This window comes from Ctenocephalides felis, unplaced genomic scaffold (genome assembly GCF_003426905.1).
Source record: "Ctenocephalides felis isolate EL2017-DRISC unplaced genomic scaffold, ASM342690v1 CF-g0.4_SCAFFOLD_01170, whole genome shotgun sequence".
NCBI classification, from domain to species: Eukaryota; Metazoa; Arthropoda; class Insecta; order Siphonaptera; family Pulicidae; genus Ctenocephalides; species Ctenocephalides felis.
In genome coordinates, this window is record NW_020537324.1 from 7,247,087 (window position 1) to 7,262,422 (window position 15,336).

Here is a 15,336-nt window from a genome sequence, read left to right on the forward strand (position 1 = left end):
CCAACTAAAACTAAGGAGTAAACAATAAAAAATCGTAAAGTACATTAAGTTAAATAATCAATTTTACAAGAGATGGAATAAAATTAATAGTTATTCCATCTAACTAAAAATATTTCTTACGAAATACCAGATCAAGGTTATATACGGTGTGATTTGCAAAAAATGTACTCATGAGATTTTTATTTAGTTGTTTAAATAATTTAGCTATTATTGCATAAAATCGTTCTAAAATTTAATTTAATCTAAAATAAGACATGGTATCTGTTTGTCATGGGGTAAAAAGAGACATGACAAATTTTAGAAAATATCTACGAAACATTTTTCAATTAGGAATTATTTGGAAATTTTACTGAACATAGATCGGTAGTTATTTGTTTCATAACTTTTAATTATTCTGATGTAATTAACTTAGTTTTAAGACCATTATAGTTGATTTCAGGTCAATATGGACCTTCGAGCTTCGCCCCACCCTAAATTTTTAACCAGAACTGTAGAGGTAATAATTAATATTTGACATCAGTAATACTGTTTTCTATACCAATGATATTAATGCTGAATTTATTTGTTTATAATATAATCTAGTTAGTAAACTGATGTATCCATGATAAAAATTTTACACAATTTTGCATTTTAAAGTTTCATTTATTTGTCAATAAGAGCAGTTTAGTTCTATATTAGCAATGCAATTACAGACGATATAAAAAGATCATTAAATAATCTTATTAAACATTTTATTAAATAAAACTACAATTGTCTAATAAAATCATTTAATCATTAAAAAAATATATTTCCTTTTTACTGAAATAAGTCAGAGAGCGAACCATTATAAATCCAAAAAAGTGAAATGATCAATCACACCAAGACCTCATGCTTGTCGCGCAACACAAACGCGACCTATATAATAATTTCTCGTCGGTATTTTTGACAGGGCGGAATTTCTAAGCCGCCCTCCACCCTCCACCCTCCATTGAAAGGTTCCCGAGGTTGATGTTTCCAAACGCGCGTTGGATATGCGGACTATTTAAATTAATAATTTCACGTGAAAGCGCGCTTACGTGGCGAGCGTTTCAAATTTTTGGCAGAAGTATCTGTGCTCAGGCATGTAATGTTTGATACACCGTCGATGTTATTTTAATTAAAATTACCTGCAATGTCTGGTCTGCAATATATTGAAATACCGGTCGAGAATAAGCTAATAATAGGAGGATACATTTATAGATATTTTGATAATCAGAAACTCGGTAATAATAAAAATCCAAGTCAAATTTGCAGGTTTATTATTAGATCAATTCATTTACATTTTTTTAGAAAACGCTTTCTAGGTTCGATTTTTTATCTAAAACGACCTACTGCACAGCAACCACATAGCATGCATTTGGACAGGTTTTTAGTGCCATTTTATATGAAAACGCAGCGTAACTTAGCTTTGTCATAACATAGGTTTATTTTACGGCAGAATTGGCCTATAAGATTAGAAAATCTGAGTTGTTCATCTGTTGATTCAGAAAAGTATTCTAATATGTCCTTTACGATTTGCACTACCCACGTGATATAAATTTATCTCTCATGATGGAATTTCGCGGCGTCAAAGAACAACATTTTAATTTTCCGTAAATTGTTATGCTTTGTCATAAAGAATGTTTTAAAAATATTTTTCACGTGCACCTCTGTAGAACTCTTGTTACAATCTACGTCCAGATTATGGAACGGGGCATAATTTCGTGCGAGCTTTTGATCCTGGCATTAGCACTGCGATTCGAGAGCGTGTTTGGAATTTTTAATACGTCATTTTGACAGACTAAAATATAGAGAGCGGATGCGTTATGAGTTTTTCCGTACTTGCTACACTGGAGCTGTCGAAATTGCACTAAAAAAGTATTATTTTTGCTCGATTTTGTATTTTGTAAGAGATTTCTGCATGCTGTAAGAAATCAGATGGATGTATGCGCGGATACGATTTCGAGAGCACGGAATAACTGATTAGAATGATTCAAAAAACATTCGATTCCTATTGATGGGAGAAAACATGCTGAATAGCTTTAGTTTGGAAAAGCCGGTCCAACAGTTTTGGTGATACAGGGCAAAAAGTGCATAAAATGGCAATTCAGCTTTTGAAAGTGCACCCGATTTGATTGATTCAAAAAACTGTTTTACTTGTATTGATGGAATAAAAATTTGACTAAGTTTTTGGTAAGGCAGGTCGTCTAAACAATAGGTGGGTTGATCAAAGCCTTAACTTAAATATCAAATTATTGTTAGTAATCGATAAATTAAAATGTACTCTACTTACGTGCTTATGATAATTGAAATCTTGAGGAATAAAAGAAAAAAAAACCTATAATTTTTTTCTGTCTAAAGGCTTCAACATTGATTAAATCAGCATTTGTTCAGATTCAAATATTAAAATTGAAATTTTAAAAGTGCTAAAGCTTCATGTTAAATGTAAATAAGAAATCTAGTACTTTGCTGATATTAAAAATTTTTTCCATTCTTCGTAAACTAAAAAAAACAATAAAATATCTATGTTAGCAATAAATGTTTCAACTCCATATCGACAAGAGAATATCTCAATATCATCCGAAACATAATAACTTGTGTACAATAAAAAACTTATATAAATTACACCCGCGACTGCATTTTAAATCATAATTCTGCAATCCCAATGGCATAAAATTATTACGGTTCATATTTCTTTTCACGATGCGATCTTGAGCTATGCAATTTCTTCTTCTGATATTACAAGTCGATTTTATAATACTGATGGTACCCTTTTTTGACCTCGGGTTTACTAAAAGGAAATTGTTCCGTCCAGCAACGGACTCCTGTATGATGGATTACTTGTTTGTGTCGCGAACATTTTTTTCAATTTCTGATTTGATTTATGACTTTCCTCAGTTACGGGTTATGTACGTGGTTCCGGGGTAACATATTTTATAGATATTGCATTATAACGTGAAAGAACTCTATATGGTTTAAAACGAGTATAAAAGGTTTAGAAGTAGTGCTGTCCACAGAAGATGAAACTTTTTATTAAGTTCTAGTATTGCATTACTTAATGTTACTTAGTCATGATTTTTTTTCAATATCTGCACTTTTTCCATATGGAACATCAGCAGCTTTTTGATAGTACTTAAAATGTCCAAATCTAACGCCAATCCAGTGATTCGACGTACAGGTATGATTGTATACTCATACTCATAATGATATATAAAAATCTGTAAAATTCTAATTTATGTCTGAAATTCTCCACTCACTCATAAGCACACATTCAGTATATCAAAAGATACCAGATTCTTCCTAAATTCAGGTATTCCAAGACATGCTAAATTTTTAATAATTCAATTACTATTACTGACCTGAATCGAACATGACTTCACTAATCATTATCCATTTTGCAGCAAATGACATTTGCAATTTAACAAATCTTCCGATTCGATGATGAAGTTTGATGGTTTCATTTCGAGAATTTTCAAAAATCCTATCTTCCATCGGGCTGTAAGTTATTGGTTCTCCAGTATAATATACACCACCGATGCTGAATGTTACATTGATATCAGAGAAGACCTGAAATGAAACAAGATACGTATTAATATATAATGGAAATTAATAATTTTTCACAATTATGTGGGCTATTCTGATAGCTTAAGAAAACATATAAGAAAACCTTTCATTTTGGCCTTCTTTCCAGTTGCACTGATACTTTCTCAAGAGCATTTACATTATTAGTTTACATAAACCAAAATAATTGATAATCAATACATATTACCACTACCCATAATGTATAGCCCATAAACCTATATCCATCATTTATGGCCAATCTATGTAATTACATCGTAGCATGATAACCCATTCAACAACAATATCCTCAAAACAGAGGTTGTCTCAAATTTCCAACCTTTTAGCAAGAATTATTTCCTATCAAATAATTAGCATAGCACTTCAAAAGCATGCTACTGAAGTTCTATATAAAGTCATGTGGAAAGTAACAATTACTGACAAATTTCACTCGAATTTGCACGCTACTCATTTACAATCGGCGCGGATAATATTCGAACCCTCGTACAGACGATAGATCCTAGTCGGTATGTAATTGCGGTAAAGATGGGAAAAGGATTCTCAAAAGGTAGAGTTGAAATTTATTTGTAAATGAATTAGTTTTAATTAAATACAAGTATTAAATATTTAAAGATGTACTCGATATTTATATTCAATAGAAATTGGATGGTTTTTGAATCATTCGAATCGGTTGATCCGTGCGCCCAAAAACGTGGACGAAAAATTGTATCCATACATACATACACATCCATTTTTTCTAAGGTATGCCAAAATTTTTAGAAATATCTGAAATATGAAATTATGTAAAAATTTTCATTTTCAAGTTTGAACAATTACTAGAACTTCCCTACGGGGAGTTAAATAAAACTAGATGTGAGTGCCATTTTATCCTAAGGCTTGCCGTTATGTGTGAATAATCGATTTAATCTGTGAATATTTGTTATGTATATGATGTACCTGTATAATAATGTCTCTTATTTCTCTAGTTTAAGTAAACTGCCTTGTCCTAAAGTTATCCACTTTTCTACTTTTCAACCTGCCTACCTGACCACCAGAATATCTGTCTACATTTTGACCTCTCAGCCTGCCCACGTGTCTATATGTCTTTTTATTTGTCTACTTATTTGCCTGTCTACCTGCCCACTTGGCTACCTATTTACCTGTCTACCTGTCACTTGCTTATCAATATTTATACATGCGTATGAATCAATAATAATGGTTTTCAATGGTAGTTTTAGACCACGAGATGCCATTTTTTTACATTTTACCCTCCAAATTTTTTTCCTTTTTTCTTTTTACAGATAGTACATTTTTAGAAGATATAGCTGTTGTACAATAAGTATATTTAATTTATAATAAAATTTTTCATCGACTATAATTTTATTCTTTGCTAGATATATTTGAGATATCGGCATAGTTTAATTACTGTTATTCAATTATGCATACTGCAAAAGGAAAATGAGTTGTGAAAGAAAAAAAGTGATTTTTAGTTTCCTTTTTTCATTGCTTTTATAATTATATGTTTAAAAAAGATTATTATATTCAGAAAGTTCCTTCCAAATACTATAATGTAGATTCATTAAAAACTTATTCATTAACAAATTATATAATAATCTGCTTTTGGATATAATTTAAGTTATTAAAAAATATAAATCTCACTAATTATTTTTGGTTTGAATTTTAAGATAAGTGGATTGTAAATAATGTTTGTCTTCTCTAATGTGTGCTATCTATTTCTAAATTTTTCTGCCTTTACCATTTTCTAAATATTCTTTCTTGCATCGTGCCAAATTGTAGTTTCCCAAACTAACAAAATTACTTTCCCAATACATTATTTGAATTTTAATTACCAAAACGTTCGTTCGGAGAAATTCGTCAGTGTTAAATAGCACTGGAAACTAAATATAATTCACCCTTGAAAGAGAATACATCTATCTTGGTTTAGAGCTCGTCTCTCGATGCGATGGTTCGGCTGGCAGCATTAATTAGTGATCGTTCCTTTAACAGGTAAATTGATCCGATGCGAATAGAGAGAGCTAGGTGTGAGTTCTGCCATACACATATCGTATGTCTGTGTATGCCAGATGCCAATTACTCGATTCGACGGGATAAAGAGTTAAATGGACACTGACTTTAATTCTTCGAATTTACTTCGTTCTGGGAAAGTTTAAATCTCGTTCAGATAACGAAGGAAATTTCATGGTCCGGTGGATGGATAAAGAATTCTTTTGAGGGAATGTAATTTGATTACATTTAGAATACATTGTTTTGGTCTAGATTAAAGTGATAAATCGTACCAAATGCAGATTTAGGAATGAAAATAATTACACTTAATTTTTAAAAAATTTCGTCGGTTTAAATCTCATTTAGATAACGAGGAAAATTTCATGGTTGGGTGGATGGAATATCCAAGAATGCTTTTAAGAGATAATATTTTGATAGCATAAACAAAATTAGCAATACCGTAATTATATTAAATATGTTTACGAAATCTTACAAGACCTGCTGTATCTCGATTGCTATTTTTAAGGATATAAAACAACTGGGATCGCCTCAAACTCGAACAAAACGTGTGATCAAATATGTAAGATACTTGTGAACTTCTGATTATAATACTTGAAAAGTAATTTTATTATATTGCTATTTAGAATCTTATAAAATAAATTTTATGGGTCAGATTTGACTTTTTCGCTACTGCAAAATTGTTTGCCACAGGAGTGCTATTGCTATACGAGCCATAAGCCGCCAAATAATAATAATTTGGAATTTGATTCATCAATAATTTTGACACATCTATATATCACATATAGACAATGCTTGTACCGAAAAAGTTGAATATATGCTTTAGAGAAGTATTTGCAACAATTATATTTTTCGTAGTTCTAAAAATACAACGCTGACTGAAGTGATATTAATTATCAGAAATCCTCGCATTCTTACAATACGAACACCTAAATAAATAATCCCATAACACATGTGATAAATAATTCCCTTTGTTTCCGACACATCAAAGTTCGTCCTTTGTCCATTGTACGTGTAAGTTTTCATCCGTTGTGCAGTTTTTTCCAAACTTTTTCCTCGGCTCTTTTGTTACTTGCATCGCGCCTTTGGCTGACTGCATCTACTACTGTGTACTGCAGAAGAGCGTCGACGTTGCTCGTAAGTGAAATGCATAATAAATTAAAATCTCACAAAGCAAAAAGCGCCCAGCTCAGTCGAAACGTGGTCGAGTAGATGGCAGTTGGTTTTCTCGGTACATTACGTTCTACTAACACACTGTGAGAAAAATAGAAAATACATGCATGTGTTTTCCGATTGCTTTGCTCACCGGAGGAACGTTTTGCATAGGAAAGCTCCAGGGCTATACCTCGAATCCAGTTTTGGAATTTGCATTTATGTATTGTTCATCTTTTCTTCACATACCTATATGCATCTAGTTCTTTACATCTTGATTTTGTTAACCTCAATTTGCATCTATGTGCAGATAATATAATTATCTACAGCCACAACTGGTTATGATAAACAAATTATGTGATAAATAGATTCCACAAAATTGGACCAACTTAAAATTTCTTGTGCTGGTTACATTTGCTTAACTCCCAAAAGTTTCCATAAACCACATATTCTAGATCGCGATTAATAAAACCATCTATTTCTTCAATCTAATTAAACAATGGCACATTTTATAAAAATTTAGTGCACCCTTCTGACCTTTATAATTCTACCTTCAATTTGCCCAAGATCGTGTCACATCGTCGAACTTTTTATGCAAATTAAGTAAGATGGATTTCCTCAACTTCTAACCCTTTGCTTATGGTAAACCCTACACTAACCGAAGGGATTGGTTTTGTACCCAGTTCTCGAACATAGTTGAGCTTTACACAACGAGATTGGTGTCTACAAAAATATACGTGGACTTGCAGCAGCTGTCAAGTATATTGAACTAGAATATTATATGGGGAAGTGAAAACTATCAGTGCTGACATGAGAATATAGATAAACAGATATAAAATATTATTATGATAAAATTATTTCCAATATTTTGTCTTTTTGTAACGATTCCCATTTTAAACTTTGAGTGTAAAAGTATCATAAAACATTTCACCCAAAACTTTCAATCTTCCACCGCTGGATTTTTGTCAGGAAATATATTTTTTGCGCACGTCCATCCATGTTTATTTAGTTAAAACTGCATCGGGTTGACATAAAGTAAAAAAAATAGTTCAATCGAAAAATAGCATCTACATTTCCCTGGGGCATGTGTAGTGCACAATGTAGTAGACCATGCCGAAACATATGTAACGACAAACTAGATAAAACAATGCCTTTGGTCTTTGTCTGTATTGTAAAACAACGGCCAGTGTGTTTTATTAACATGTTGGAAACACATATCAAAGAGATGTATTTATCTTAGTTTTTATTCAGAGAGAAACAAAAATATCATAAAAATGAAAATCATGTACGACTAAACGCACCACCAAGTTCTTTTGCAAGTACACCGAATACATTTGAAAATATTATTTTTGCCAAATTGTATATGGTCTATTAAACCAATAATTCAAAGTTTCAATTAATTATTACTAGAACTCTATATGTTTATAATATATTATATAGGTCAATGAATAGCAAGCGTCGACTTCAATTCCACTGAATAGTGACATCTTAGTGACGACATATTGAAAATAAATTGAGTTCTGTATTTGTAATCTATTTTGCTCTATTGATTGTAGCATCCACATGAATCAGATACATAACACTAATCCCATAATTGTCCAAATCCAAACAGCAAATCCTATTACCTCGTATATATTCGCAACATGTCCTCTGTGGACTCTATTAAGGTTAGGTTAACATGTGAAATCCTCGGGAAGATGCGTTAAGTACGCGCGATAATCCTTCGACAATCGTAGTAAAAATATATAAGGTATAAGGATTAATTCGTATGAAGTGAATATGGTGTAAAAATATAGCAAATGAATGATATGGTGTATTAGGAAATAATAATTAGCGTAATATATGAAAAAAATAGTAATCTCAAATATAAAGGCAATTTAAAATTATTTTAATTGCAACACTGAGAATTTTACCTTAATATTAATAATAATGATTTTGTTTGGAAATAATGAATTTTATCTAAATATTTTAATAGTGATACTTTGCTCTGAAATTTTTCAATTTCTGAAAATTGCAATTTCAATGCTCTGAAAAAATATATGACAACATTAATGCGCCAATTCTACCTCAAAATAAATCAATGTTATGGAAACGCTTAGTTACGATGCTTTTTCATATAAAATGGTACTAGAAGCTGGCAAAATGCTATGAATTTACTGTGCATTCAAGAGTTTTAGATATAAAACTTAACCTAGGACACGCACAAATATAAAAATGAATGTTATTATAACTGCATCTTTCTAACGTGTCATGATAACACATACGTAAAGTTAGGATTTATGTGTAAAACGTTTGATCGTACAGTAATTATATGGCATTTTGATTATTTTTACAATCAATTTATAGGAATAAAGGAGCGTTGCCATAACAAAGCTATGTTGTGATCTATTTTATTGAAGAATTGGCCTCTAAATGCCATAAATATAAGTTTGAAAAGATATGACAATAACATTAAGATAATCAATTTGAGCATATTATTCATGTATCAACTTTTGCCCTTTTCCAATTTTATCCTTAATGCATGTAACGATGTTAAATGTGATTTATAGTGAAATTAGATTTTATTGACATTTGCAAGGTAAATGTTAGGTATCAGCTTAGAAATTTTATTTATTTCCTATAATTAATCATTCATATAAATCCATAATAGATTTTAAAATAATATTTTTAAGATCCCGTTCTCCTATTATAGCAAAATCATCTTTGAATGAACTCAAATTTGGATTAATTAATTAAAACTGAAAATTAAACTGCAAAATAGCATAGATAAATAATATGTTGGGTACGATTTCGACTTCAAATATTTTTGAAATAGAAGCAAGATATTAATAGAAATGGTACGAATTTTGCAATATATTTATATTTTTGTATTAAAAATTATGAAAAATACTTACAACATAAAATTTTACCAAATCAAATTATTCCTTAGTATATATTTTATACAACCATGCTATACACATTCAACTCCTGCCTGGATATTATAAAAGCTTCAGGTACAATATAAAATATATTATAATCTGATTAATTATAAAGTTTGCAATTTAAAATCTTACTACCTCTCAATACCTAAATCGTCGTCATCAAATAAATCCAAAATTTGAAACATATGAAAGGTAATCAATTTAGTATTCATTTCCATGGAAGTCTGCAATACGCAATCAACTCCAGCATGTGATAATCCTGATTGAATTTTATTTCAATATCGATCCTATACGGTATCCGTTATACAAAATATAAGCTCCAGGTACAATATAAAATATATTATAATAAAATTTAAACACGAGAATACCATAAACCGCATTAAAGGATAACGCAGTAAGCGCGGCAATTCCTTTTAATACATGAACTCTTTAAGCCGTTGGCGTTTACCATAATTTACCGCCATCGTAAAATTAAAGCGAGCGTTGTATGCAACAAAAATTATATAAATAAAAACTATATGAAGCTCTTTTTTATTTTACGACCCGCAAAGTCACTGATCGCCTCGTCTCGGGCAAGTTTCTCCCCCCGACGCGATTATGCAGAATCACGTGTAACGATTTAAGTAATTCGCTTTAATCCAATATAATTAGCTTAAAACCCTTCGAGCTTGATTGCTAATTAAATTCTGAGTCGAAACATGTGCTATCGCACTTATCTTCTTATGTGAACAGAGCGAGTTACAATGATTTTACCACTACCTCCATGCCGGCGGCGGATCGTAAGGAAATGTACAAACACTGATATAAATGATCCTGAAGAGGATACTATCTAATTTTGAAATAGGATAATGACGTATTTTGGTAAATAGATGATTTCCACGTTATATTATCAGAAGCATTGTTAAACAAGAATCGAATCTTAGTTATAAATTATTTTAATCCCACTTCTGACGTCTGAGACTTCTACCATTTGATTCCTTTAAAATAATATAAAAATTAATTTTTCGTAGAGGTCTTTTAATTAACCTAATTACTAGTTATGAAATAATTCTTATGTCCTAACTGAAATGCCAAGATCAATTGCAAAAATTGTTAGGCTGAAGGTTCGACCCTCAATTTTATCAAAATAAACGCTTTGAATCAATGTGAACAAATATGATTTTTTTTTCTTACCTGAACATCTCTTGTGAACTGATTATTGCAATACACATGCACTGCTGAAAATTCTCGAACCCTATCAAATTCAAAAGTGATCTCCACTGGTTTACCATTCCTGGTATCATTCCTCCAGCCTACCCAACCTTGGGCACGCTCATGATCATAATAGCCCATTTTGAAATTCTCTGGCCCAAATCTGGAAAATCGAATTAACAAATCATTAATGATGACAAATGAAAATCGACAAATTATTATTAAATTGATTGAATTCTATTATTATTACCTTCCATCTGTGAGAAGACCCAATCCTCTCTTGAGACCTCCTTGGGCCCAATGGCCATCATATGTTGCATCGTAAAATTCCCACCCGGATCCCCGTTTATCGCCTTGCGGCATCGAATAACTCACAATTCCATCTGGAAACAATTAAAAAAATGATTTCGCAATCGCCAAAAATTTATTGCAAATTATCGTGTTGATGAGGTCTCGAAAAAACGACCCAAAACGGAAGCCACAATTTATTGGGCTGGGGAATAATTGGTATTGTAAATGAATATCACGTATCCAATATAAATTATTTTTTTAAATTAATTTAGTTTTCTTTGAACCTATAACTCCTCAAAAATGTATTTGCAAGATCTTAACAATAAATTGTATGTAATCAATTTCTTAATATAATACAAATGTACTAGTGATTAGATAAATATGGAAAAATATTAATGATTTCAAAATACTGTCTTTCATAATTTTATTTCATAAAATAAGCAATTTGCTATCTTCTTACCATTGTAGTAGCAACCGTAAATTTCAACTCTCATGCAAACTGTTCTTCTGTGGTAACTATAGGGAAAGAATCTAATTTTACTCGCCCATATGGGAGGATCAAGTTCTTGTTTTGATTCCAAATACGTGTTTGTGTTGCCTTTCATTTTCTGAAAATAAATGAAAAAACATCATGTTACTATTTTTATATGACAAAGGATAAAAATACAAACAACAGTTGACATTATTTAGAAAATAGTTGGAAGAGTTCTGCTAATCCTTTGCAAAATTGCTTGTTATAATTAAATTTTAAAACATAAGCTATATTTTATAAAAATAAATCTAGGTTTGTTTTTATATTCGTAATGCTGCACAATTCAAAATAATTTAATGCTTATTGGCAAAGCAAACCTTCAGAAGCTTTGCCCAAAAATATAGTGCACCATCATTTATAAGAACTCTATGAAAATATTTTGACAACTTTTTACATTTTTGTCAAGAGTGTATTACACACATTTTAGTTCCAGTTTTATTTTTGTAAATTCTTTTATATGAGACAAAAAACTCGTGAAAAAATATAATATTCTGATAATTGAAAGGTGTGTGGTCTATGCTGCCAGGACATTTATTTTATGTGTGTCTTCTATATAATTCAATTTGTTTTTAACTATTTATTTTAATCATAATTACTATTAAATATCTCAAGTTTTCCTTCAGAAATCCAAAGTTTAATATCAACATTTGGCTAGGCCACTTGATAATTTTTGAAACCGGGTAAATATAATTATTGACACAGAAGCTAGGTCGTATGTAATGTTTTATTTAAACAAAGAGTACAACTTTAAATATTCCTCTGAATATAATAAACGTTAAAATTAAATATTAAACTTTCGACAAATAAGCACATACTTTGTGTACGTTATCTCGCGTGTGTGCTTTTATCAAAAGCTCTTCAGAACTTCAATATTGACAAAGTTCGAAATGGCGCGAGATCACAAAACTGCTCACAACTCATATCCGCAATGTAGTCGTGTAAAACCAATTTATAAATAAATAAGTATTACATAAAATAAATTTTAAATTTATAATTTTGTGCATACACTAGAATAGTGGATGCCACTAGGAAGTGGATCATCAAGAGTTATTAAAATATAAAAATGAAACTCAATATAGTTTCGGCCCAAAAGCTTAAAATTGATCTTATAATCTTATGATTATGATTTCTTACCAATATAGAATATATAATCTAATAAAATGCAAAATTGTTGAAGTCTTTGCTTTAAATTCTAATTTCTTGGAAGTTAGCCAGATTCTAAAACAAATTCTGGAATACCAATTAAATTTTGTCATTCTATTGCGAATCCGATTTTCAGCACTATTTGTGAGAGTATTTGGTAAATTCGTTCCACATGCAAAGTAGGAGAAATTTCTAGCCGCTTTTCTTATTCCTCATGTCAGCTTTAGACCCCAAGTCAATATTTGTTTGAGTAAACGGCTTACAAAGTGACTGCATGAATTGGAGGGTTTGATTTTTTAAATTTTGTTCCCCTCCATTTATTTTTAGGGCTTTGTAATATAATTCTCTTCAGTGAAATAGAAAAACCTTAAATATACTGGCTAAAATGGTAGCAAAATAATACTTTTCATGGATCATGACAAATTAGAACTTGATGACTCTCTAGCTAATTAAAAAATACTTTAAGTAGTGCTTATAATCAAGTAATTTTCTGAAGTAAGTACAATAACTTTTGAATTTTATGAAAATCTGAACCTCATTCTACCGATAACTACATAATTTCAAACAGTTAAATATAAGTACCATCTCCTTGCGATTTTACAAGTAAATATTCATTACAGAATTATCCATCAGTAATATATGCAAAATATAAATAATTCTAAATATGCTTTATATATCAAATGCGACTTGCATCGGCTTTAAAATCTAAGTTTACTACTCATTTGCATATTTGAAATGAATATTCAATTTCACATTACTAACATGGGAATTAAAAACTTTGCTACTGCAAGTTATTCTCGTCGATAGAAATCTCTCTTACGTATATGAATAATCGTATATAGCATAGATTAATGGATTTAAGATTTTCTTATATGATTTAATGACTATCGTATTCGAATTAATTAATATATAGAAATAAATATGTTGAACGAGGTTGTAATGGATGGGTGTGTAATTAGATGAGTTTATGATATTTAAGTGGATCATAAAATAATCATGGGTTTGATTTACCACTTTGATTGGTGTCATATAACTCCATATAAAAACTGAGATTCATTTCATACGATTTCTATCCTTTTTCCATTAAAAAATCTGAATAATACAGAAGCAATCCGGCATCGGGCTATCATTTTCATAATAAATGATTTGGCACATGGAAAGCTCTACCTGCCAACGACATGCATTGTGGATTTCCGGGTTTTATCAACGAATTACCATGGTATAGTAGAGAGCTGACCAATTAAGCTGATCCATAATTCAGATACATTTCCAAACATCAACATGTCGGAAACCGACGTAGTCGAAGGCTTTATGGATGTGGATCATGAAGTTTTGGTGGATACAGATGCAAAACTGAATAGCAGAACTTTGGCACGTGGATATGGACTTATTTGGTGCCAACTTATCCTTTGTCGATGTATGATTTTATAAAAACAGAATGGATATAATCATTTGTAGATGGTGTCAAAACTCATCAATGATTCCTCTCAAAATTACTTAAAAATATGGTTAATGGATTTATAAAATAGTTGTTGTTGGTGATAGTAGTTTTTCTTGGAGTTAATCTTCATGGCATTTTGCTGATTATTTCAATGTATCTTCAGAATCTTGCCCAAGTTTGCTCCTAAACATCGCAAAAAATTTTTTTGAATTTATAGGAAATTGACTTAAGAAAGAAACTCAAGAATGAAATATTTCCCAGGAAGGCTTGGTAGATTAAATCAATCAATCAACGAATTGTTGATGTATTTTGGAAAACTACCACAATTTAAATATTATTTTAAAATTTATTTTTGTCTATGCAAAATGTTAATAAATACTTCCTTACATTGAAATATTACTGTAATCATTTTGAAGTTCATATAAAAAGTGTTGAATGTTTTCTTCCATAACGGATTATGCAAAATTTAACATATGCTTTTTATGGGCATACTTAAAGCGTTGTAACACGATAATTATAACATATTCAGTGCAACATGTGCATGTTAAAAACTCTTAGTTTTATTTTTCAATCATGTTAATTTTGTTCCGTGAAATTATATGGTCGTTAACTGATCTCATGCAAGTGATGCGATTTTAGAGATAAGACACTTGGGAATTGTGAATGATAAAATATAAATTAAATTTAAAAAAAATATTATTGTATAATTACACACATGTGCAGACACTCCACAGAATGGAGATGGCTACCTATGTGTTCAATACTGGTTATTTTGAAATGTCCGGTACTAGGTGCCACTTTGTAAAGTCATATTTCTTGTTACCAAAATTTGATTGATAGTATTAATTATTTTTTAGCAAAGGTTGCCTTTTGTTAATGTAGATTGATTTCTATCTTTGTTATCTAACATAAGTCATAATTTAATAAACATTTCGTAAAATATTTTTTTGATTTATTTATAATAACCTTATGTGTCCGTGACTCGGGGACTTTCCCCCACTGCCAAAACTTTGCTGATGTGTCATATGAAATATTTGCAGATATTAAAAAAACTGGGAGATTTTTTTCCAGAAAGCAAGATGGGTTGA

The 15,336-nt window shown here is 30.6% G+C and overlaps 1 protein-coding gene across 1 annotated transcript in view; it reads right to left on the reverse strand.

The window, feature by feature from the left end:
• The window catches only part of LOC113366107 (epithelial discoidin domain-containing receptor 1-like), a 166,174-nt gene that overhangs the window by 102,308 nt on the left and 48,530 nt on the right, over positions 1-15,336 (reverse strand). Inside the window, 4 exon segments of the mRNA XM_026607659.1 lie at positions 3,357-3,564; positions 10,824-11,004; positions 11,092-11,224; positions 11,593-11,740. Of these exon segments, the coding sequence (XP_026463444.1) occupies positions 3,357-3,564; positions 10,824-11,004; positions 11,092-11,224; positions 11,593-11,740 (670 nt within the window).